Below are 24,665 nucleotides of genomic sequence, written 5' to 3' on the forward strand. Positions count from 1 at the left end.
CCCTGGAGTCCCCTGTGGCTAGTGGAGGTCACTCAGAGCCCTTGCCCCAGAGTTTGATAACCTCGGCAATAAACTGACCTCCAGAAGAGGTTTAAATTAGAAAATGATGTTCTTTAACTTTGACTGAGCACCCACTCTATATCTGGTCCCGAGTGCGGACAAGCTTCCTGCTTTCAGAAAGCTCCCTCTAGTAGAAAGGACACATGTAGGAGAACAACTCTACATTTCATTGGCTAAGTACTATTAGGACACAGGGCAAGACATGAAGGCTCACTGGTCATAGTGGAAAGAACGTGGATCTGGAGTCCAGCCTGTGTTCAAATCCCTGCCCTTATAATACTTAGAAACAGTATGACCTTGGGCAAGCAACACATTTCTGAGCTTCAACTTCTTCATCTGTCAAAGGAAAAGGAAAAGCTTTCTTTTGATTACTTTGAGGACTAGAAATAATACATGTGGATTAATAATAATAAATAATAATTAATAATTAATAATTAGTATTCAGTAATAATACTGAAGTGATGCATGAGCCATGCTCCGAAGAACACAGACTCACCAGATGGACTCAGGAAGAAGTTAGCATGACCCAAGGGCTAAGGGCATTTGGACCCCCAATAGATTGAAGAACAGTGTGTGATAAGAGAGTCCCTAAAGAGTAGCCTGAGACAGCAGGTCATGAGTGTTCTATGCTATGCCAGACAGCTTCAGTTTTATTTTGTAGGTCGAAGTTGGGGCGGGGAGTGGGTGAACTTAAGTTTTTTAAACTAGATTATCTGAAACAATGTTTGAAACTTCCTCATGTACTGCTCAATATAGCCCTGAAAATTAATAAGTTTCCACAGAGAGGTCATCCAGAGGCAACAGTAGGCACAGCTAAGTGCTGAGAGCCTAGGAAGTCTGGCTAGTAGTTGGTTTCCTGATGGAGACACTTTCTTACATCAGATCCTTAAATACTTGGAATTCTCCACTTTTATAGAAGTAAGCGCCAACCTTTCTAAACTTAGAACATACTGTGGGAAGTCTGACTTCATGAAATTTTCTGCCTCTAAAACTTTGGTATTGTTTAGGAATTTTAAGTTTTTAGGTAAATATTAACTTGGGACATCATAAAATGAGTCCCTTTGAAGGTTGGGAATCCCTATCAGAGATGAAGAGATGGCCCGTTCCTGCTGCTGACCATGTGACACTTGCATAGCAGCCCTTAAGGGGAGACTGGGACATAGTGAATCCAGCAAAAGAAAAGGGGATATGAACCCCCAATGAATCATTCATTGATCCTCAGGCTAGTGATTGGCTGGAAGTGTTTCTTTGACTTCTTCTTGACCTTTGTAATACTCAAAGCTGTTCTGGGATTAGAATATTTTTTCTGTATGTTTTCTAATATTGTTGTGGGAAACTCTAAGAACTGGATTATATATAGCAAGGTAGTTGGATAAACTACGATGCTATGTTCTATACCTATATTTTTGAGTGACAGAAATTAGACTTACAGATTTCTTTATTGTAGTTCAGTACATCAGTGGGATTTCTTTTCAGCATTTAATATATTGGCTTAGTATAGCCAGGTAGCTCATAGTTACTCCCACCATCATCTTATTGACATCTGAAGTACCCACCAGAAGGCTAGGATGGACACTGCAGTGCTGCATTAGAGGTGTGGAGCTCAGTGTGGACTCAGTTTATTTCCGTGTATTACAGTGAGATACAGAACAAGTACAGATGTGTCTGCATACATGGGTTACACGTCACATGTGTTTCCTCACTCTGTCCCCTGAGAGGGCCAGGAAGCAGTGATGCCCCAGCAGCAATGAGCACACCCACGCCTAGATCTTGGCTTCTAAATGCCATTCACCAATAAAAGGAACCAGAACTCCTTAGAGATACTGCAGACTCTAGGACTGGGGCAGGTCAAATACAAGTTGAATCGGAGCATTTTCTAATGCCAGAAAGTAAGGAAGTGCCTGAAAAAGAAGGGAAGAGGCTGGGGGTATGTCAAATAGACACAGGAGCCAGCATGAAAGAGCTCCCAGGGGCCAAAGCTGGGACAGTTTGAACAAAAAATGAACGTAGTATTGGATTATGGCCAAAGTGTAAAATAAATATACATGAGTTCATATGGATGTAAACAAATGGTTGATGAAATAAATTCAGAAGGACAAATCTCCCTTTTAGGAGAACTCCAAATAACACATGTGGCTACTCCCCCACCCATGAAGTAAAACTTTATTCCCTTTTCCTTGAGTGTGGGCTGGACTTACTGACTTACTTGCAAAGAATAGAGTATGGAAAGAGGAAGATGATATCCTTATCATAGAGCAGTCTCGCAGACAACACCCTACCCAGAAATCAAAGTCCACGTCAGCAGGACATCATACACTACCAGTGTCGTGGGATGTGCACAGCCTCCTGCCTCTGTCATGTTCTTCCTGAAAACTCATGACTCCAGTCCAGTCATTAGAAAACATGAGGCAACTTGAACAGAGGGACATCTACAGAGCATGTGACCAGTGCTCCTCCAAACCGTGACTGTTGTGGAACTAAGAGCTAGAGAGAAGATCATCTCATCCAAGGAGAGAGAGGGTATGCTGTCTGCAGCTGGATGCCCGCCCCGAGAAAGTACCTTACTTCCATCGGCGAGTCTATTTCAAGTCTATGGTTGAATTAGTAGTGACGCTACTGAATGTCTGTGTTTTGAAAGACAAAGGTACCGTGGATGTAAGATGTCACTGTTAGGGCAAAGTAGGCAAAGGTTTCTGGGAGTGCCACGATCTTTGCAAGTCATCTGTAAATCTAACATTATTCAAAAAAAAATTTAATGCATTTTTTAAAGATTTGAGTTATTTGAGAGAGCAAGCAAGCACATGAGTGGGGGTGGAGAGGCGCAGAGGAAGAGAAGCAGACTCCCCATTGAGCATGGAGCCCAACTCGGGGCTCTATGTCAGGCCTCTGAGATCATGACCTGAGCCAAAGTCAGACACTCAACTGACTGAGCCACCCAGGTGCCCCTAAAATGTATTTTTTTTTTCCATAGAGTCCCATCATTTCAAAGAGTCCCATCAATATAACTGGGTCCCAAGAATTGCTCAGAATGAAGAAAGCCTCAACGCTTTAAAAAATTTCGCATAAGTTTATCTCATCCCCACAAAAACAATAGGATAGTGATATCCCCTCTTTACACATGAGAAAATTGAGGCGCAAAGTGGTCATTTTTTTAAAATCATGCAGCAACAGGATTAAATTGAGAGCTGTCTCTACTCCCTTGCTCCTTCCACTCCATCACAGCTGCCCAGTCTAAAAATGCCACTTCTGCTCAAAAGGGGATACAGAACAGGCTCAGGAAGAGGCCGACTGTATTTCTAGCCAGACTGCTGCTGCAGAGCGATCAGGATTATTTACTTTCCATCTGGGGCACAGGCACATGTGTGTGTGTGTGGGTCTTGAATGTCATGGGAAGGAATTGCTGTGCGGTGGTCGAATGCCCTTGTTCCCTGAAACCACGCAGGTGAATAGATCACTGCAGAGACAAGCAAGACACAAAGACAAGACACAAAGCCCCAGCTGGTCAGCTGAGAGAAGTGAGCACTGAGGAGGTAAGATTTGATGGGAGTGATCAAGTAGCGTCTGATTCGTTACAGACAGTGGTGCAGGGGGGCGGATTTTAAATAGTTTTCAAGTTTTGTCTGATCTTAATTGGCTGTGTACATGAGAAGAAAGTATGCAACCTGGTGTTGTTGACAGAGCCAGTGTGGACGGAGCTGGCATGGTTTCCTTGAGGTCGCGTCTCGTGCGTCCACACTGGGCAGCAGCCCGCACATCTGCTCGAGCGGGGAATTCTTGGACCATTCCTTCACGCGCACTCAGGTGGAGAGAGGATTCATTCTGGTGCAGGGAGGTGGGGTCTTACAGCTGTGGCTCCTGAATGTGGCCGCAGACCAGAAGCATCAGCATCGTCTGAGACCTTACTAGAAGTGCAAACCTCTGGGCCTCACCCACACCTCCTAGGGAAAACCAACTTACCCTAGGACTAGGGCCCACCCCATCGGTCTGGTGATTCAGATGCCACCTAGCATGTGAGCCGCCGAGGAGGGGAAGCCTCCTGTGAGGGCAGCCTCCGTCGGCAGCGAGGGACGAGCGCCGTGGCTAGAGCCTGCGGACACTCAGCCACAGGAGAGATGCCCACACACACGCCCGGAGCTTCTGCTCCAGGAGAAGTGGACCAGTGCTTGGCCCTCACCTGGGCCCGGTCCTCAGAGCCAGGAGGGGAAGGGGAAGAGTGGGAGAACACTTCTGTGGAAGCAGCATCTTGTTTGGTGAGACAGAGCCCTAATCCTTCCCGACAGGAATGGAAAGCTGGGGACGGCCAGGTGGGAGCTCGGGCTGGAACAGGTGCCTTCCCTTGCTTGGGCATCAGGAGTGTAAGGTGGCCATCAGGTGGAAGCAGGGCCTCCTGGCACAGTTTGGTGCGGCCCAGTGCCCACGGGGGAGTATTTGGGTTGCTCACTCACACTGTCCTAAGGACACGGGGCTTGGAATCCCTCAAAGCTGAGTCATTGTTGGCTTTGTTTGAAATGTCACAGGTGAGCGCTGAGGCCAAGTTTATCAGCCCCCTAGGTCTACAAATGATTTTTCTCTCTTCTCCCTCCTCCCTCCTACATATTAATTCAAAAATCCAGTTTATTGAGACTGCAGAAATTATTTTTTGGCCAGCTAATGGGGGCAAGGACATCTTCACTAGTGTCCAAGTCATCCCCAGTGCTTGGTACATAGTAGGTGCTTGATAAACATTTGTGCATGATTAAATGAATCTGAAATCTTTTTTACTCTGTGATCAGATTTTTTTTTTTTTTTTTTTTGCTTCTCAGTAATTATAATCCCTTTATCTCATGGCCATACATAATATACAATGGAGGCTCTGCCTTTGCCAAGTATTTTAAAACATTTTACAGCAGTTTCCACACCATCATCAGACTGTAAAACCAAAACAAGCCTATGGTTGTTGCTTTTGACTGGCTAGGAACAGAGACGTGAAGACCCTCACTTCATCCCTCTGAGTCAGCTCTGTGGACAGAGCAGGGGCCTGGCCGCGCTCAGGGGAGAGGAAGTGGGATCAGAAGGCTCTGGTGATTCTCAGTCAGCACGGTACAGCAGGCCCGCATGCTACCGGATGCCCGCTCGGTCATTCCCATTTGAGGTTGTTTCTTATTTTAATTATCACTACCTTCCCCCTTTGGAGTTGAGAGGCTCAGAGATCCCATTATGCGTGATATACTTTTGTTAAGAGGCAAATAATTGCTTCTGAGTGTCTTCATGAAGTGCTTCTCAGAGCAGCTTAATCACGTGAGAGAGCCAAGTGCATGGTTTGCTGTGGGGACGGCGCTGAACAGCCCAAACCAGAAGCCGCGACCTCGGTGGCAGTCACGGGGCTGGAACTCTTCGTGTCTTGATCTGGAGACACCATGTGCGGGGCCCTTCCGTGTCAGGGAGCGTCTGTCCCTGCAGCGTCTACGGGCAGGCATGAGAGGCCGTCCTCACTGCGACGGGGCACCTGCCGGGACAGAGCCATCTCCCCGGGCCAGGGGCCCCACAGCAGCCCACTGAGGCAGAGCACAGCCGGACACTGCTCTCTCTGCCCTTCCGCCCCCGTGCATGACACGGAAGGTTAATACCTGCGCCAAACAAGTGCTCGAAACCAGCGAAATGGGTTCTGAACACTCGTCTGGTGGGTGCCGGGTTCGGGGGCTGCAGAGCTCCTCAGCAGGCAGCTAGAGCAGCTTCCCCCGTCTCAGTGCGCTGCGCGCCTGTGAGTAGATGCACGGCCCGATGGGGAAGAAGCAGGGACAAGGGCCGCGAGGCTACCCTGCCATTCACCTGGGGTCACGCTGATTGAAAGGGAGGATTCTTAGTTTTTATTTGGCTCCACATAAAGGAGTCCTGCATTCTGCAAAGTGTCCCTTTTCTGAGGGAGAGGGCATGGAATAAGGATTCTGGTACCACGCCCTGAAGGCGGGAGGGTCGCGTGATGGCAAGGACCACGCACGGTGCATCACATGCAGACTCGGTACTTCCTGTAGGTGACGGGCCACGGAGATGCTCAGCACAGGGGCCTCGGTGTTTGTCGTTTCTGTGTATATGTGTGCAATGGGCACGGAGACATTCTCTTTCACTTTTAAAGGGGGAGGATTTTTCTTTCAGTGTTGTTCCTGGAAATAGCTTTATTAGAAGATAATATCATGATCTTTAAAAAGCAGTCTTCCTCCTCTGGCTTTGTGGTTTAGTAAAGTGGAATCCATTGGACAGCAGTCTCAAAAATCTTCCTGGGAAACAGGTATTTACTGTCGTGTTATTGTAAGAAAAAGTTCTCTTTCCTAGGGTAACACTAATTCTGCGCATCTTTTCCCACAACTTCTCCCTCCTATTGGTGTCATGTAGGAGTTAAGCTCCCTGCTTCAGCCCCAGAGAGATTAGTTGTCTTATGCCTCAGTTTCCTCCTCTGTGAAAAGAGGGTGAGAACAGTACCTACCTCACGAGTCTTACGGAGAGTAAGTACATGGGTTAATATTTGTAAAATGATCAAAACGGTGACTGGCACACGGGAAACTTTCCGTAAGTGTTGGCCCTGCCCATTGGTTTATTTCTTATAGAATTACTCACCCGTGTTGGGATTTACAGTCAGGCTGGCCAGGTGTGCTGATAAAATACTCCTGTCCTGAACCCTTCCTTTCCGTGATTCCGGTGGTTGTATTTGAAAACAGTTCTGCCATGAACCATTTGGGGCCAAATAGGTTGTCCCCACTGCTTAGTCAATTCCTCAAGACAGTTAACTCCCTAGTCAGAAGATGATGACACATGGAACTGACGTGTTCTGCGCATTTGCACATACTCAGTCCTCACAACAGCCCTGATATAAGTATAGTTACTATCCCCAATGAAGAGTTGAGGAAACTGAGGCACTGAAGGTTTTGTTCAAAGCTATGCGACTCTTCTGTGGCACAGCCAGGGTTCTTAACTGTGTACTGTCTGGTCAGAGCCCCCTCCAGGTCTACCCCCTGCTCTTCTCTGCTGTGGTCTGACCCCCTGCCTTCTGCTTCTTGAATACACTGCCTCAGGGCCTTTGCATCTGCTAGTACCTCACACAGTTCTAGCAGACCTGGATCCTTTTGGTTCTGGTCAAACTCAAATGTCGCCTCTCCTGACTTATCTGAGTTCTAGCCCCACTCTGTCGTTCCTTGTCATGTTATCCTGGTTGCGGCCCCTACTCGAGCAGGAAGAGGCCTTTTCTGATGGGTTTACTACTAAATACCTGACGCAGCATTATTTAGAATTTGTTGAATAAATATAGGTGCTAACGACTTTAATAATGGTCTTAGCTCCTTTTCTTATGTATGCATGCAGCCCAAATTGTGATATGCCTGTGTGTGTGCACATGTATGTGGGTGTAAATGTATGAATGTGGAGAAAGAGAGAGAGTCTAATCTTAGCAGTGTGGTACAGAAGCACAGACTTCGAGTTACAGTCCTAGGCGCAGCGGGAATGGCCTGGTGTTTTTCCTATGTAAAGGTAGAACACTTGGTTGTATCGGTCTTGACTGTCATGTGTTAAAGGAAATGTGTGAGGGTCTCAGCCAATGAATGACCAACAAAATCTTTTTTCCCTGTGTTTGGGTTAAACAGATAATACTCTTAAGAAATACATGTATATATAATTTATTTACACACACTGTTTATACATACTGACACACACACATCTTCCTTTCTTCCACCGATTTAAATTAAACTGTACTCATTTCATTTATTTTTTCTGGGGGCTTACCTATCAGATCTCTCCAAGGCTCCCACTGGGAATTTGGCAAGGAAATAGGGGTAGCAGCGACGTGAAACCAGGACTTTAACGGAAAGGGATTTTCTATTCCTTTAGCGGAGAACTCTGAGCTGCCATAGATGCCGCAAGTCTTGCGGGAGGTGTCGGGCTGAGTCCGGTGTCGAAGTCTGGCCCGGGGCAGACCTCTGTGGCTGTGTTAGGCTGACGGCAGTCCTGCAGCCTTGCTTAGGCCCCACAGCTCGTCTTCGGGAGCACAACCTCACTCTTCTCTGTTCTGCCCTAGATAACCAGTTCAGGATGTCCATCCTAGAGCGCCTGGAGCAGATGGAAAGGAGGATGGCTGAGATGACGGGGTCCCAGCAGCACAAGCAGGGGAGCGGAGGAGGCAGCAGTGGAGGGGGCAACGGGACTGGGAACGGAGGAAGCCAAGCTCAGGTACCAGCCTGCGCTGACCGTCGCCTCCTGTCTTGGGTGTGTCTTACTGATCAGGGAAGCAGTGGGTCCTAAGTCCTCTGTCCGGTACTGGTGTCATTCCTGGGCTAGTCCCAGAGAGTGTTTCATAATCCTGTGCCCCGCAGTATTAAGATCTGTGTAATAGCAAAGAAGCCTCGAACTGGGCACCTTCCCAGGTGTTGACCTCCTAGAGCCTTAAATCACTGCTGTTGATCTCAGAATTCACCGCTGCTGCCGGGCGGTGGGAGTTGAGGGATCCAGGGAAGAAGTAGGCCTGATGGCGACTCAGAGTTCAGTCGGAATCTATTCTCTATTCCATATTCCGTATTTATGTTAAGTATAATATGAAACATAATTGAATTCAGTAATTCAGGAACCTTTTATAAACTCGAGAGACCAACATGAGGGCCCAGAGAAGCGGTCTCTGTAATTATTTGATGGAACAGCATTATCCGTTCTATCCTGTTTCACATATGCTTTTTTACAGCTTCCAAGAAGAATTTGCCAAATATAGGGAAATTACTAGATATTTTTTTAGAGTCCCATTAGTCTTAGAAGCCTTACAGAAATTTCACTGAGGGGCACCTGCGTGGCTCAGTTGGTTGAGCGACTGCCTTCGGCTCGGATCATGATCCTGGACTTTGAGGATCGAGTCCCGCATCAGGCTCCCAGCTCCTTGGGGAGTCTGCTTCTCCCTCTGACCTTCTTCTCTCTATGCTCTCACTCATTCTCTCTCAAATAAATAAAATCTTAAAAAAAAAAAAAAGAAATTTCATTGAGAGTCTTCATTTTGAGAAAATAAAGTGCATTTAGGATCTTCATTTTAGGATCTCATTCATTTGAGAAATTTCTGGGCAGAAATTAGTTTTCAGGAGATCCTGGAGACAAATTGAAGGGAACAGAGAGTGTTCCTATCTCTTCTACTGAGTTACTCCCCACAAACTTCAGGTCACCATCCTTTTTTTCTTCAAGATGAATGATGTTTTCCTCTAAATTTTAAATTTAGTTATAATTTTAATCTAATAGGCCACACCCAAGAAACTAATCTCTTTTTCCTTGAGTTTTCTTCTTTCTCACCCCTCTTCAGAAATGAAAAGGAAGGACTTGGCACACAGTAAAGTATCATCAAGGCTACTGTAGGCTTCTTTTTCACCTGTACTCCTAAATTTTAAGAAAGAACTCATCATTCTTTGGCATATCTCGTGACTCAGATAAGAGCTTCCCATGAAAACCTTTTCCTTTGACCAACAACGGTTGCGTGGTAATGTCTTCTTAGCAACTTACCTTCAGTAACAGTCCTAGTAGATCTGCGTCCATATTGACTGCTCTGAAAGACCCTTCCGTCAGTCTAGGTTGGCTTCAATAACATACCTGTGTCCACCCTTCATGATAAAGATGAGGCTGCTTTTTGTTAATGCAAAAAAAAAAAAAAATTCCTCCTCGCTCACTGACCGTAACTTCCCTGGGCTTATGAAGGTGTCTGGTACGTGTCGGTGGCTCTGCCTGGGCCTTTTGAGGCGAGATCATTGTACTGCAGGTCAGGCTCACCCACCTGAGCTCTTTTCAGATATTTTGACAGCCCAAGCGAGGATGACAGTGTATCTATCATCTGCCTTGTCATTTTTGTAGGCGTTTTCCCCCCAGACCTAAAAGTAAAAAAACAAAACAAAACAAAAACAAAACAATGAGAAGTAACAATATTTCTGTAGTAATTGAATTTTGTAGGCTTTCTTACTGGGGTTGGCGGGGGGACACTTTTGAAATAATTCCAGAGGTGAGAATCAGGCTAGAAGTATCATCTGTATAGGGGGGAAGGTTCAGCAGAGAGCTGCCATCACAGAGACTCAGACAAACCGTTGAGGGGACTGAGTTTGATTTTATTTTTCTTGCTTTACAACTGAATCAAGAGAAGAAAGCCACAGTTGAAATTCATGAATTTCTCTTTTCTGTGTACCTCTATTATTATTAATAACCCTTAAATTTCAGGATCTCTAATGCTTTCCCCAAAGGATAGGATCATTACTGGATTTTTAAAAGTGTTTCTTTGGGGGAAAAAATCCCCTTCTGAGTGACTTAGTTCTCCCTAAGGAGGAGCCAGGGAGGCAGAGGTCCAGCTGTATCCCCGGCGGCGAGAACTGGGGCGGCCGCCCGGCCGTGCTCTCCTACCAGTCCATGGTCTACACCGTGAACGCCAACTGGAGGCTGGAGGCACCTTTTTTTCCTGTCAGAGGCGCTTTCCCCGAGATGGAGCAGTGCGACGTGCGTGATCAGTGGCAGCTGTGGTGGACAGACTGTGGTGTTCTCCGAGTGATGGAAAACTACCCTCTGCCACCCACGAGCGTGGCCGTGTGCTGCTGAGCTGAACCGAGCACATGCTAGTCTCCGTTCCACGGTGCCTCTTGATGTGCCCTTTGCTGCTTCCCAGCATGGGCGGCTGGTCGTAAAGCATTTGTTTCTCTTACATGAAGAGGCTGACTTGGTCAGGAGAGGCCCTTGGTCCTTAGTCGTTAACGCGCGCTTCCTCCTTCTAGTGCGCTTCTGGCCCTGGGACACTGGGGAGCTGCTTCGAGAACCGTGTGGTGGTCGTGTGTGAGAAGATGATGAGCCGAGCCTGCTGGGCCAAGTCCAAGCACTTGATCCACTCGAAGACCTTCCGTGGGATGACCCTCTTGCACCTGGCTGCGGCGCAGGGCTACGCCACCCTCATCCAGACCCTCATCAAATGGCGGTAAGGCTGGGCCGTGTGCCGCTGGGGCTCATCCCCGCCGGTCCCTGCCCGTCCCCTTGCTATGTCCTCCTTAGCGTTTTCCCAGGGAGAGAGAGATCCTGCCAGTCAGCGAGCATGGCCTTGGCCCCGGAGCAGAGGGCTTTCTCTGAGGACAGTTCCCCAGGGAATTTTAGGAACTTCCGCCCAAGAAATGTGGGCCTGCGGTACCAACTCAAGGTTGCACTTCTGTTTCCTCCGGACTGCTGGTCCAAACCATGCTATGAAATTAGGGGCTCTGTTTCTTCACATCAGGGATGCTAAGTGCCCACAATGGTTTCATCTTTGTGGGTTTTATAAGGTTCTGGTGTCTTTCTTGAACATGATTAATTGTGCAGTAATTTCTGGTGCTATCCCTTACAGCACAAAGCATGCAGATAGCATTGATTTGGAACTGGAAGTTGACCCCTTGAATGTGGACCACTTCTCCTGTACCCCTCTGGTAAGGAATAGGTTCATTTGTTCCTGAACTCTTTTTAACCGGCATAGGGATATGGTGACATTTTTACGGCCCCGCTGAGATTGCCAGCAAGGACCGGTTTGTCACTTGGTAGCAATAGCGAAAACAGAATATGTTTTTTAACTTGTACTGAGAAAACTTGCTTTCTGTTTTGCTGTTTTCTAGATGTGGGCATGTGCTCTAGGGCACTTAGAAGCTGCCGTTGTTCTGTACAAGTGGGACCGTCGGGCCATCTCTATCCCTGACTCCCTAGGAAGGCTACCTTTGGGGATTGCCAGGTCAAGGGGTCATGTGAAATTAGCAGAGTGTCTGGAGCACTTGCAGAGAGATGAACAGGCGCAGCTGGGGCAGAACCCCAGAATGCACTGTCCTCCAAGCGAGGAGCCCAGCACGGAGAGCTGGATGACCCAGTGGCACAGCGAAGCCATCAGCTCTCCAGAAATACCCAAAGGAGTCACCGTTATTGCAAGTACCAATCCAGGTAAACATTCAAAATTATTACATCTCAGACCTTGACAGATTTCCCATTCCCAGCTACCCTCAGAAAATCTATAGGATATTCACGTACATTTAAGGGTTTGGCTTTTGGTTTTCTGTTTTTGTTTTTTCTGTTTTCAATTTTTCTTTTAGCTCTAAGAGTGCCTACTGCTCCCCCTTCCCTTCCCAAAAATAAATGCAGAAAGTAGCAAAAAAAAAAAAAAAAATCTGTGTCCGTTCAAGAAAGAAATACAAATTTTAGAAGAGGACTTTTTGAATATAGTATATTCTGCTGGGGAATATTTAAGTGTTAGGGACATGTCTTGAGTTCCGGCTTTGCACTTTGTGTCTCTCAGGCATAGAGAAAGTGTTAATTCTTTAAGATTCCTAATTTTATCGCCTGTCCTGACTATCCTTTCTACTGTACTTTTCAGAGCTGAGAAGACCTCGTTCTGAACCCTCTAATTACTACAGCAGTGAGAGCCACAAAGATTATCCAGCTCCCAAAAAGCATAAATTGAACCCTGAGTACTTCCAGGCAAGGCAGGAGAAGCTGCTGTCCACTGCACTGAGTCTGGAACAGCCAAATATCAGGAAGCAGAGCCCTAGTTCTAAGCAGTGTGTCCCCGAGACAATCAGCCCCAGTGAAGGAGTGAGGGACTGCATCCGGGAAACCTCCCCTCCCACTCCAGAGACTGCAGGATTCCAAGCCTCTGGATCTCAGCCTGTAGTAAAGTGGAATCCCAAAGGTCTTTACATTGGTGTGTCTACAGTACAGGTGACTGGAAATCCGAAGGGGACCAGTGTAGGAGAGGATGCAGCACCTTCACAGGTGCGTCCTCGGGGACCCACGAGTGTCCTGATGATGGCTAACAGAGAGGTGGTGGATTCAGAGATGGGGTCCTACCGCGATAGCGCAGAGCGCGCGGAATGCTCACAGCCCATGGACGAGATACAGGTAAGCGCAGACAAGGTAAGCCCGTTGAGGCCGGGCCGTCCGTCATCGCTCCCTCCATCCTTACGGCCCGTTTCCCGGGCCGCTCGCCAGCAGAGGGTTAGAGGTGCGGTCTTCCACTGAAGAATGTTGGAGTATCTTCTTTGTGGGCCACGTTTTCATTCAGCAACTCAAATGTTGTTTGAATGGGGCCTGAACACCAGTGACCTGGGGCTCAGCAAAGCCTTCCCTCTTCACACCAGCTCCTCAGAGCTCACTCGGGGCCCTCCGGTGGTCTCCTGCTTCCCTCCCACGTCCAGGGAGACGGAGAGTTTAACAGAGTCACCGCCCAGTCACTGCTAGAACAGGAGGCCTGCGGCTAGAATTTGAATGACCTAAGTGATCCAAAGAGCGCAGCTATCATCTGGCCACCGTTAAGGCGTCTGCGGCATGGGGCTCTTGAGGTGCAGGGAAATAACCCTGAAGCGGATAATTGTGCTTCTCATACATGTAGGCGCTCCAGAATCCTGTTGGGACATTAAATTTGCAGTAGACTATGAGAGGATAGACTGCAGTAAACTGGAGGTTAAGCCGTTAAGCTGGCAAATTCCATGAAATAAAATATACTACACAGGGGAGGACCAGAGGAGCAGCCAAAGAGGATGAGTTTGACTCACTCCCTGTCCTCGTCCCTTTACAGCCCAAACAAACGCGGCAGGGGTAAATGTCCCATGAGAAATTCAGTCGAGTACAGGTCTAGAGAAATGCCACCGGAAGGAGGGGCCTGGAGAGCCCCTGTCCTGGCCGGGGCTTGCAGGGAGAGGGCCGATTGCGGAGCTGCTCCTCTTCGTCCCAGGATCCCCTTCCTGCCGCCTCTGCTGTTGGCACAGAGAGAAGAAGGTGGGGTGCGGGCCTCACTACGTACCAGCCAATTACTGCAGGTTGCGGGAGGCCTGCCAGGGAAATCAAAGAACTTGTTAGACAGGAGATTAACAACATGTTTCTGGAAAAAGCCAAATAGTAAATATTTTAGGCTTCGTGGGCCATATAGACTGTCATGACGACTGAATCTGCCTTTCTTGCACAAAGGCAGCCTTAGACAATATCGAATGAACGAGTGTGGCGATGTGTCAGTAAATCTTTCTTTACGCAAACAGGTAGCCGCCTGGATTTGGCCATACCACATGTCAATACTAAGCAATCTAGGACAATATTTATAAATGTAAACAAAATAATAAGTTACCAGACTCTGAAAATCCTTGCCGTTCACTGGAGTTTTCTGCAGCAAAGGAAATGTTCTGTGTCTGTACTGCCCATTATGGTAGCCATTAGTGGTCTCCAGAGCCAAAAAGGTAGCCAGTGTGACTCAGGAACTGGATTTCTGATTTTATGTAAGTTCGATTAAGTTTAAATAACCATTGGATAGCAGAGCTTGGTAGCAGCTGGCCTTGGCTAAAATGGGATTGATGCAGGAAATACAAAATAACCTGAAAAGTTCTACTTTACATTTCCACGGAGCCTCCAGAGAGAGTAAGATTTTGCTACCTTAAGAGCATCTACCTATGAAAAAGCAATAGTCTCAAGAAGTATTCACGAAATTAAAAAAAGACAATGAAAAATAATTAAGGAATTAAAGAAATAATGAAGCACTTCAAGCCAGAGTTCATGGAGCAGTGCGCAGTAAACCAGCAAAAGTGATACGTCTGAGGACTTAGTGACAGTGAGTGTACACGGCACTTGTTAAGAAGGGACGCTGGAAACAGAGGAGGAGTCCTGTTTGAGAACTAATGTTCTTATTATTTCAATAAAACTAGGGAGGTAGGGAAATGAAGAAGGTGAAGGGTATGAAAGCAGCTCTCTTCCTTGGGGGAGATTATAAATTTTGTTCCACTTGTGTTATTGATAGATAAGTGTAGGCTGAAACAGGCTTGCTTTGTATGTCAGGTTAATCGCATAAAAACAGGCTACAGAATTTCTTTCTTTTTTTTTTTTTTAAAGATTTTATTTATTTATTTGACAGAGAGAAATCACAAGAAGACGGAGAGGCAGGCAGAGAGAGAGAGAGAGGGAAGCAGGCTCCCTGCTGAGCAGAGAGCCCGATGCGGGACTCGATCCCAGGACCCTGAGATCATGACCCGAGCTGAAGGCAGCGGCTCAACCCACTGAGCCACCCAGGCGCCCCAGGCTACAGAATTTCTAAGTCATTGAAGGGGGAAAAGGGAACTGGGGCCCATTTGGGGAAAGTTCAGGAATGGAAAAAAGTAAAAATGAAGCAATAGGAATAATAAGCAGAAAACGTAATATTATAGGAATATTTTCAAACATGATTCATTCCCACTTTGCTATCTGGCAATTCTATTAAAAGATTCTCAGATTGGGTTCAAAAAAAAAGAAGAAGAAGAAGAAGGCAGCAAAACATACTATATGCTGCTTATAAAAGACAGAACTAAAATGAGATGACACCGAAAAAGTGAAAAGGAAGCCATAGGCTAAGATAGAACAGACAAGTAAGTATAAAAAGAAAAAAAGATTCAAAGTACAATTCAAGGCAAATAGTATGGACATATCATTTGTTGAGGAGATACAACCCATCCACAGTTGTGTAACTAACACAGCCTCTGAGTACTGCGGCAAAAGCCAGTGAGTACAAAGCAGTGTGGAACCACACTCAGTCACAGTGTGAGACTCACCTTTACCTCAGCACCTGTCCGAGCGAGGAGGTATGGAAAGGAGATGAGAGCCCGGAACAAGGCTATTAGAAAGCTGGCTTTCATAGACATATTTAATATCTGTGATGGATTTAATGCAGGATATGCTTGTATGTAATTATGCAGGGGGATGTGATTCATACACATAGTAAGTATACGGATGATTCTTCTTTTTCTGTATCCTAGACAGATCCGTGAAAATTGCTCATATGTTAGAACACAACAAGAATTTAAACAAAAACCTAAAGCTGCACATTTATAGACTGTCTTCTCTCACCACAGCACGAGAAATTTAGAAGCAGATGATGTGACTTTTCAGGTCCTACTGCTTAGAATGTTATTATTTTGTTTAAAGTCATTTAAATTTCCTTGCCTTTTGCAGCCGGCACAGTAAAAAGCACGTGTGTGGTAGCCCAGCATGTGGCATGTGTCGTGATCCTAAGTGTTCTCACACTGACACGTGTTATAAAAATGGAGGACTTGGGGGGGGGCGACTGTAGAGTCATAGTCTTTAGTCTCCAGAAATACCACTTTGCTTTTAATTAAACATTTGGATACTTTCATGGAAAAGGTATCAGGCTAGGACTTCCTGTTGCTTGAGTCACAAAGCAAGACACTTATATGGAGGGAAAAGAAAGGCTGCAATATTTTTTTTTAATTTTTATTCCTATTATAAGAACCATTCTTGTTTGTTGAAAATCTAGAAGATTACCCAGGATAAGTGTTTAGCAGCTTCCTGCCGTATACCTCACGTCCCATAAGGCCCACCCCCTCAAGTGCTCCGTGCAATGTTAGTGTGCCCCTTAGAGCTCTGCCATCAGCCCCCTAAAGTTTCCCATGCCCATTTGCAGTCATCTCTGCTCCCGCCCCAGCCCTAGGCAGCTGTCAATCTGATTTCTATCCCCAGAGTTCTGCTTTTTCTGGAAATTCATATCAGTGGCATCTTAGAATTTGCAGGTTCGGTGTCTGGCTCCTTGCACGTAGCGTAGGGTTTGGACGTTCATTCACGTTGTAAGATAAGCATTTTGTCACCTTTGTGTGGATCCTTTCAGGATACTTTCACTTAGAAACTTAAATGGCTATTATTTCCATTTCTCTTGTCAAGAGAGACATGTAGGGAAATCTTTAGAAAACCGAGGCTGTATCCCTAGGTCTGCTGAAATTCGCGGTGGCACCGAGCAGCTCGGAGGAGTCCGCTTCTCTGTTGGGCTTGTGTTTGGGGCTGCAGGAGTCAGCAGCCTCACTGCTGTGCACTAGTAACAAACGATTCTTTTTTCTCACATGACAGCAGGTGCAGAGGTTCACTGGCTTGGTGATGCCAGTAGGGCCCAGACTTTTCCCCGAGCTTTTTGTTCTTTCCAGCGACAACTCCTCTTGATTCTTATTGCTGTGCGGTCACAGTGTGGGGGCGGATGCTTGTTGGGAGCCAAAGCAGGAAGAAGAGGGGAAGAGCCAAGGGCATCGGTGCTGTTCGGCAGGAAAGCCAAAGCTTTCCAGGGATGCCTGGTGGCTCAGTCGGTTGGGAGTCCGCCTTTGGCTCAGGTCATGACCCCGGGGTGGGTGGGTGGGTGGGGGTCCCTGCTCTGCGGGGAGCCGGCTTCTCCCTCTCCCCGCCGCTCCCCTTGCTGGTTTGTTCTCACTCTCTCTGACAAATAAATAAAATCTTTTTAAAACAAAATTTTTAAAAGCTTCTCCCCAGACCCCGCAGCAGATGTCTGTAGAGTCTCTTTGTCCAGAAGCGGGTCACGTATCCTCCCCTCTGTGTGCAGGAGGGTGGGAGGGCCAGGGGAGGATTATCTGACTGGTTCGAGCCAGCTGGGAGCCGGCCTCTCCGATGGGCTCATTGCTGCCCTCTACAGGACCGGGGGTCTCTAGGCAAGGCCAGGGTGGCGGGGACAGTGGCCTTCCTTTAGGTACCCTGTAGCGTCACCATGGTAATGTGACAACTTGCTGAAGAGCTGCCCAGTCACAGTATCATTATATGGCTGATCCGAGCTGAGAGCAGAGAGTAGGCACAAGGCAGAAGTTCCCTAAGACTTGTGTATAAAGGTATTTGGCCGGACCACGATTAGGAGAGAATCATCAGGTCTCAGTGTAGTTGGCTAAATTGTATAAAACCTTACAGTGATACTGGGCTGCACTGGATTGAGGTGGAAGGCCGCCCTCCCTTCGTTTTTCTTCCCAAGGGTAGGTGGGGTGGGGGGAGGGGCTGGATAACTCCTAAGGTTTCCTCTTAACCTGAGTGTTTTGTGAACTCTGGATTCCAGGTGAACATGATGACCTTGGCAGAGCACATCATTGAAGCCACACCTGATCGAATTAAACAGGAGAGTTTTGTGCCCACGGAGCCCTCGGCATTGGAAAGACCAGACACTGCCACCATCAGCAGTACCATGAGCTGGCTGGCCAGTTACCTAGCCGATGTCGACCGTCTGCCAAGCGCTGCCCAGATCAGGTCAGCGGAAGTCCGTGGGCCACTGAGTGGCGTAAATGCCTGGGCTCAGCGGGAGGTGTGGGAGGCTAATTAGAGCTGATGAATGCTGTGTAATAGGAGACCTCATGAAGGAAGGAAGGAAACGCTGGGACAAGTTCCTTCACCACTTTAAGATCCCTGCTCACGTCCTCGCCTCTTCCATGACTTTTCTCTCCTTGTAGCACTTGTGAGGTCATGTCCCATGATGCCCCCACCCACCCAATTCATCTGAAGCTTCCTGAGGGCCGGATGGCATCTTCGGTGGCTTTAGTATTTAGCATAGCGCTAAACTCGTGATAGGCACTTAGGAGGAACTCGCGACCTGAAGGACAGTTCAAGTATGGAACATGTTTAGCAGCTGACAGGACTGAACGAAGGCCTGTTCGTAATAGTGCGCAGTGGCCCTTGTCTTCTTACTCAGCAGTATGTGACGGGGATTGTGCTGATCAGTCGCCGGTCTCTCCCTTGTGTCTCCTCTTGTTTCAGAAGTGCGTATAACGAGCCTCTCACCCCTTCTTCTAATACCAGCTTGAGCCCTGTTGGCTCCCCAGTCAGTGAAATAGCTTTTGAGAAACCCAGCCTTCCCTCAGCAGCAGACTGGTCAGAATTCCTGAGTGCGTCTACCAGTGAGAAGGTGGAGAATGAGTTTGCTCAGTTGACTCTTTCTGATCATGAGCAGAGAGAGCTCTATGAAGCCGCCAGGCTCGTCCAGACCGCTTTCCGGAAATACAAGGTAGAGTAGAAGAGAGTCCTGAGGCGACATTGGTGAGGTCGGGACCACAGATGGAAGTCAGGATCGTCCTAACTAGAACTTATGCCCCTCACTTTTTTTTTTTCTGAGTCTGTAGAATTGTTATTTGGAATTATCCCGCCATATGAAATTTTAGTAATAATTTTCAGAAGCTTTAGGGAAATTAACCAGTAGAGTGTAGTTAACACCATGTCAACTTATTCTTGGTAATGATGACAGATATTTAGTATTTAGTTAGTATAAAGGGAGTTGATACCTCTGCCACAAGGAATTAATAACCTAAGGCAGGGGTTCTTAAGGGACTGGGACTGACTGTAGGCAGCCCATGAACTCCTGAAATCTTGTGCTAACGCTTGTGTGTGCATCTTTGGTGGGAGAAGGTCTGTGGCCTTCCACAGATTCTCAGAGCAGTCTTTGACCACCCCGAGAAGGTGTTAAAAGCAGGTACTCATCAATGCCAAAGTCAGAGTAGTTGGGGTTATGTTAGGAGAGACAATGAAAATCTGGCAACGTATAAGGACAAGTAACACAAACTGTGATTTGTTAAATACTTGCAAAATGAACATTTCTAGACCTCCTAACATCCAAATATCATAGTTCTATTTAGAAGGAAGAATCAGAGATTTATTCTGTAAGTTCATTTTTCCTAATTTCTACTTGTAATTACTACTATATTTTCATAAATGTGGGGGCCTCAGAGAAGGTTATAAATGAGTAGTAATTCTACTCAAGTCTGAAGAAAGTTGACATTTCTTATACCCAATCGTTAATTCTTACACTGAATTGGATTTTTCTTTTACTTTATCCTTCAGGGCCGACCCTTGCGGGAGCAGCAGGAAGTAGCCGCCGCTGTCATTCAGCGTTGTTACAGAAAATACAAACAGGTAAACCATAGCTTTGGGTCACAGTAGGAAGTATGCCTCTTCCAAACAGCAACAGGACTCTGGCGTGTAGTGTGGCCAGAGAGCGCTATGTCCAGCACCTGATTCAAAGACAGGCTTTGGATTGTGTTAACCAAACACCAGAGGGAAATGTTCCAGAATGGGGGGTAAAAAACGAACCAAAAACCCATCTGCTATTAAAGTGATGTCATAAAATAATTTCTGTTCAGATTGTTGACCTTTTGGTATCATGACCCCTGAGATGCTGGTCTGACACAGCATCTGAACACAGTGTCTGAAGTGAGGCTCCGTGTGCCAGTAATTGTACCTGGAGTAATTGAAGGACTCTAGGGAGTCTGATGTGGTGATCAGAGAAGAGAAATAATGGCGGTTATCTTTGACCTTGAGCTGTAGAAAGATCCACTCTCGAGCCACTCTCCTTTCAGCTTCTTCCCAACCGTTTTCAATTGAAGACTTGGAAAACTCTCTGAAAATCTTAAGAAGCTCAGAGCAGCTTATCTGGCTTTTGCATTCCTTAGTTAAGAGATGCGGGAAGGACACCTAAGTGTTCTTTCACGCTGTAGGACTGTTTCCAGAACACCCTGTGAGGCTACCAACCTGCCACCACGTGGGAAAGGGAGCTCATGTGCATGGGGCCCCGAGGAGGTACCGTGCCTTGCAGCCACGTCATCTCATCACATCTGCTCCTTACAATTACTGGCAATAAACGATTTTATGTCTCCTTTACCATGAAGAAGCTAAGCTCGGAAATGAAGTCAAGATTAGATTTTCCAAACCACCTGGGTGGTTAGAAAATGTAAAAACTTGCCTACTTGAGTTTTGACTGGCCCATATGATAAAGTTCAGGCCTTTTAGTAGATTCTAGAACCTTTCAGCAGACGGTGTTCTAGGTAGGTTTTTAACTTTTTTACTTAAAGGAATAACACATGCTGAGACGGGTAGAAGTCCTGTGGAAGCGTGGTATTATGTTCTGTTACGAGGCAGGGCTCACTTTGATTTCTCACACGGGTTGCCATGTTCTTGAGTTTCTCTCGGCTGAAGCCCTGCTAGTGAAAGGGGGTGGGCTGGGAGGAGTCTTCGACTTCTAACCCATTGAGTTCATGATCCCAGAAAATGAAGGTTTATTGTGTAAACGCTGGCACCATGGTACCTAGCTCTGTCCTCCCGTTAGCGCAGGTGAGATACGCGAGGCTCCCAGTCTGTGGCCACAACAGGTGTTTATTCCAAAGCATGAGTCTTGGTTTGGGTTTTGGTTTTTAAAATCCTGTCCCGAAGAAGTGTTGTCTCCAACGAGGAAAACAGAAGGCATGATTTTTTGAAATACTGACAAGTATAAGACAAGTATTTTGGAAGATGGAAGGCATTAATGTAGCCAGATTGCCTTTTGTTTGTTTGTTTATTTTTTTTCCAGTTGGGAGTTTTATTGGTTCTGGTTTTTAATTTCCTTCTATTCAGCAATCTAACATTAATCTTGTATTTTCTGTTTCTCCCCAAGCTGACATGGATAGCCTTGAAGGTAATGACACCCAAGTCCCCTCACAAACCATTCCACCAGAGTCACAAACTTCACACCCATCACCAGCTATAAGAAGGGGCCATTAAGACGGCAGGGTCAGGAAGCAGGCGTCCTCCCCTCGCCGGGCGCCTAACCACAGCGCATCTCTGGGGCCCACACGGTTACTCTGTTGGAGTGGGTTTCGGCATTAGCAGTCATCAGACATTTTCTTGGGCATGTCAGTCTAAAGAATCCGTCCAAGCCAATTCCCTTGAGCCCAGCCAGCTACTTAGTGCAGCTCCCTCCCTCCTGCTGGGCCTGGCCCGGTAATTTCTGAGCTTGCGGTATGTACGGCCAAGGGGAGGAGAACCACAGGAGCCCTGTAGGAGACTGCGCTGTCTTCAGAGATTTGGGGGCAAGTGAAAATGGAAAGCAGGTCAGACGAGACTAAAGAGGAGTCTTGTGCGAGGGTCTTGTGTCTTGAACATTCTGGGGAGTCCGCTCCCTCTCCTCACTGCCGCTTCCCTGGGCAGAGATGCATTTAGGCACAGGGGTTTTCTCAGGAGTACTTTTCCCCGGGGTGCTAAGTTGCCTTCTTGCAAGCCAGGTGCTTCCTTGTGACTTCCTGTCCCCAGAGTCCTATTCCATTTCAGTAGTAGTTTGGACATGGCATTTTTTTTTAAATGTGGAGGGCTCTGTGTTCGTTAGTGCCTAGAGACAGAGTGGAAGAGAACTCCTTCTCCCGTGCCGCGATCCCTCCCCCGAGCAGTGCTGCCGCAGGCCGGCCAGAGAGCTGCTGGCGCCAGGTCCCGAGCTGGCCCCGGGCCTGCGACACTTGGCCCGCTTTCATGGCTTCACCCCCGTGTCAGTCTGATGAGCGCTCATCTTTCTGCAGGTTAAATGTCTCAAAGGTGTCAGCGTTTCATGATAAGCCTTGTATTTGGGACCTTGCAACTCGGAAATGTGTCCAATGGAACCGTAGTTAGGAAGCAGCTGCCGACTGCTCTGAGTGGGCGCGTGTGTGGTGACGATTGGGGCACATAAGGAAGGTCATTTTAAAATGCTTCAAAATTGGAGAGTAAATATTAATCTTGAACATTTAAGTCGTACTTTCTAAATACGTTTTTACTACTCCTAAATGTCTATGCGTATTGCTGTTAAAAAAATTTTTTTTTCAAGAAGGGAAAAATGTTTGATATTTTTGGGAAAAGCATATTAAAAGCAGTACATGGTCTGAAGGCAACCCTTAAACTAACATTTTGCATTGGGGAAGGTAGGTGACAGTGTTCCTAGTTTTCCTCTTTAATGACTGAGCCCAAAACAGAGACTGTGATGATCAAGGGGGGGGAAATGAAAAAAGAAAAAGATGTTTCTCTCCCCCTCCCCCCCACGCTCAGAGGACACAGACTTGTGTGGCTCCCGTTGTTACTGTTGTGCTCGTTCTTGTTTCCCTGCAGTATGCACTTTATAAAAAGATGACACAGGCTGCCATCCTAATCCAGAGTAAATTCCGAAGTTACTACGAACAAAAAAAATTCCAGCAGAGCCGGCGCGCTGCTGTGCTGATCCAGAAGTATTACCGGAGTTATAAGAAATGTGGCAAGAGACGGCAGGCTCGCCGAACAGCCGTCATCGTGCAACAGAAACTCAGGTGGGTCGACCTCTCCCTGTGGGGAAGCTGTCTGGGCAAGAGAGCCTTGGCTTCGTGGGGAGAATGGCCGGCCCTGCCCCGACCCCGGGGGCGACTCGCCTTTGGCAGGACTAGGTGCTGTGCCTGCCTGTGGTGATGCCCGTGCTGTCCGTTCCTCCATGCTCAGCGCCTTCTGGTTCCTTCTCTCTAATCCGCAACCCCCACCCTGGGTCATTTTGGTGTTCCCACCGACTTCAGCTGGGGAGGGAATCTGGCGGGACCCAAGTTCCTGCTCAGAGCGGGCGCTCCACTGGGGAGTCCGAATTGTAGCGTCATTGCACGCAAGCCCTCGGAAGGATAGTTAGAGGCTGGCTGGGCCATCTGAGAGAGCGTGACAGGGACTTGGAATGCAGCGAAACACGCTCATAGACATTCGGCAGAGTATCAGACTCGGGCGAGTCAGCTTCGACCCCGAGAAGGCCTAAGGCTGGAAAGCCTTCTTCCACCAAACAAGCTCAGGAAGGGTTGGGAAAGGACAGCTGGGGGTCCCCGTATGTCGCACGTGGGCCCTGTGCCCATCACGGCTGTGGGCGGAGGCCACCACCCCCTCCTTCCTTCTCCGCCCCTGCTGTGGGGTTTGCTCCCTCAACTGTTTGATTAGGGGCCTCTGTTGCTGCTCGCCTGTGTTCGGCGTGTGCACGTCAAGCTTCACGGGACGTCCTCGTGACAGTCATGTTCCGGCTTTTTCAGGAGCAGTTTGCTAACCAAAAAGCAGGACCAAGCTGCTCGAAAAATAATGAGGTTCCTCCGCCGCTGCCGCCACAGGTAACCCTACTCATCATCTAGACCGTTCGCTCGTGGAGAGCCAGAACCCAGCCCTAACCCTCCCGACCACGCATGACCGGCCGCAGCACGGCCCGACATTCCTCAGGGGGAAGGTCCGGGTCGCATTAGGAGAGCAGACCTAACTAGGGCCCGAGGTGCTGCTTCAGGAACTGGGGGCCTGGCTCAGACCGCGTGGCAAATAGCGGAGACTCACGCCGGTGACTTTCTGTCTTAGTCCGGGGTGAGGACAGCTGAGTGGGACCAGCTTCTAATTCCCGTTTCTCTTCAGCCTCTTATTCGTATGCCACACGCAGCAGCTCCTCGCTCCCAGCCCCGAGTCCTCCCCGGGAGCACGCGAGCACCACAGTGCTCCCGTCTGGAAGCCTTAGAAAAGCGCACCCCAGCCAGGCTCCTGCTGAGCGCGGGTGCCCTCTGCTGGACGCGGCGGGAAGGGGCAGCCGTCTGCGCGGACGCGCGTGCCTTTGCAGTTAGGGGGAGACCGGCTTCCGGCTGGGGCCTTCCCTGGAGAAGGGGCAGCGTCCCACGGAGCCAGCTGAAAGGGTTTCTCTTTGTTTCCTCAAATTCGAGCTTCCTTTGTGAACACTAGGCGCTTCCCTTAGATTTGCGGGGAGCTGGTGAGATCGTTTGGTTTTCCTGCGCAGGTTAGCACTTGGGTCTGACATCTGTCCCCACGGCCTTCCCAGCTGTGTTTCATGACCCTGTGCGGCGTAGTTGCTTCCCTGTGCGGTTCCCAGAGCCCAGCTCTGGAGCGAGCTCTTTGACGTCTCCTTTCCTCTTCCTGTTTCACTGTACCTAGAGCCCGAGCCCAAGGGTCCAGATGCAGTTCAGGTCCAACAGACGATCCCTTTTACTTCAGTTTTTCTCGCTCTGAAACCCGTCTTCTTGCTAACTTGGAAACTCTTTGGGCTTTGAGACTTAATAGGCATTGGCTGGCCATTTGTACTTTGACTTCTG

General features: G+C 47.8%; 1 protein-coding gene across 11 annotated transcripts in view; it reads left to right on the top strand.

Moving 5' to 3' along the window:
* CAMTA1 (calmodulin binding transcription activator 1) overlaps positions 1-24,665 on the top strand; it is an 817,260-nt gene that overhangs the window by 781,026 nt on the left and 11,569 nt on the right. For 4 of the 11 annotated variants that reach the window (XM_044237054.1, XM_044237053.1, XM_044237050.1 and 1 more), the window contains 11 exons: positions 8,102-8,253; positions 10,803-10,999; positions 11,399-11,477; positions 11,661-11,976; positions 12,407-12,930; positions 17,882-18,069; positions 18,574-18,820; positions 19,651-19,722; positions 21,236-21,256; positions 22,693-22,886; positions 23,616-23,690. In XM_044237054.1, the coding sequence (XP_044092989.1) occupies positions 8,102-8,253; positions 10,803-10,999; positions 11,399-11,477; positions 11,661-11,976; positions 12,407-12,930; positions 17,882-18,069; positions 18,574-18,820; positions 19,651-19,722; positions 21,236-21,256; positions 22,693-22,886; positions 23,616-23,690 (2,065 nt within the window). The remainder of the gene's footprint in view (positions 1-8,101; positions 8,254-10,802; positions 11,000-11,398; positions 11,478-11,660; positions 11,977-12,406; positions 12,931-17,881; positions 18,070-18,573; positions 18,821-19,650; positions 19,723-21,235; positions 21,257-22,692; positions 22,887-23,615; positions 23,691-24,665) is intronic. The other 7 variants (XM_044237051.1, XM_044237052.1, XM_044237058.1 and 4 more) reach the window with 3 other exon arrangements.

Source organism: Neovison vison, chromosome 2, assembly GCF_020171115.1.
Source record: "Neovison vison isolate M4711 chromosome 2, ASM_NN_V1, whole genome shotgun sequence".
Classification (NCBI taxonomy): Eukaryota; Metazoa; Chordata; class Mammalia; order Carnivora; family Mustelidae; genus Neogale; species Neogale vison.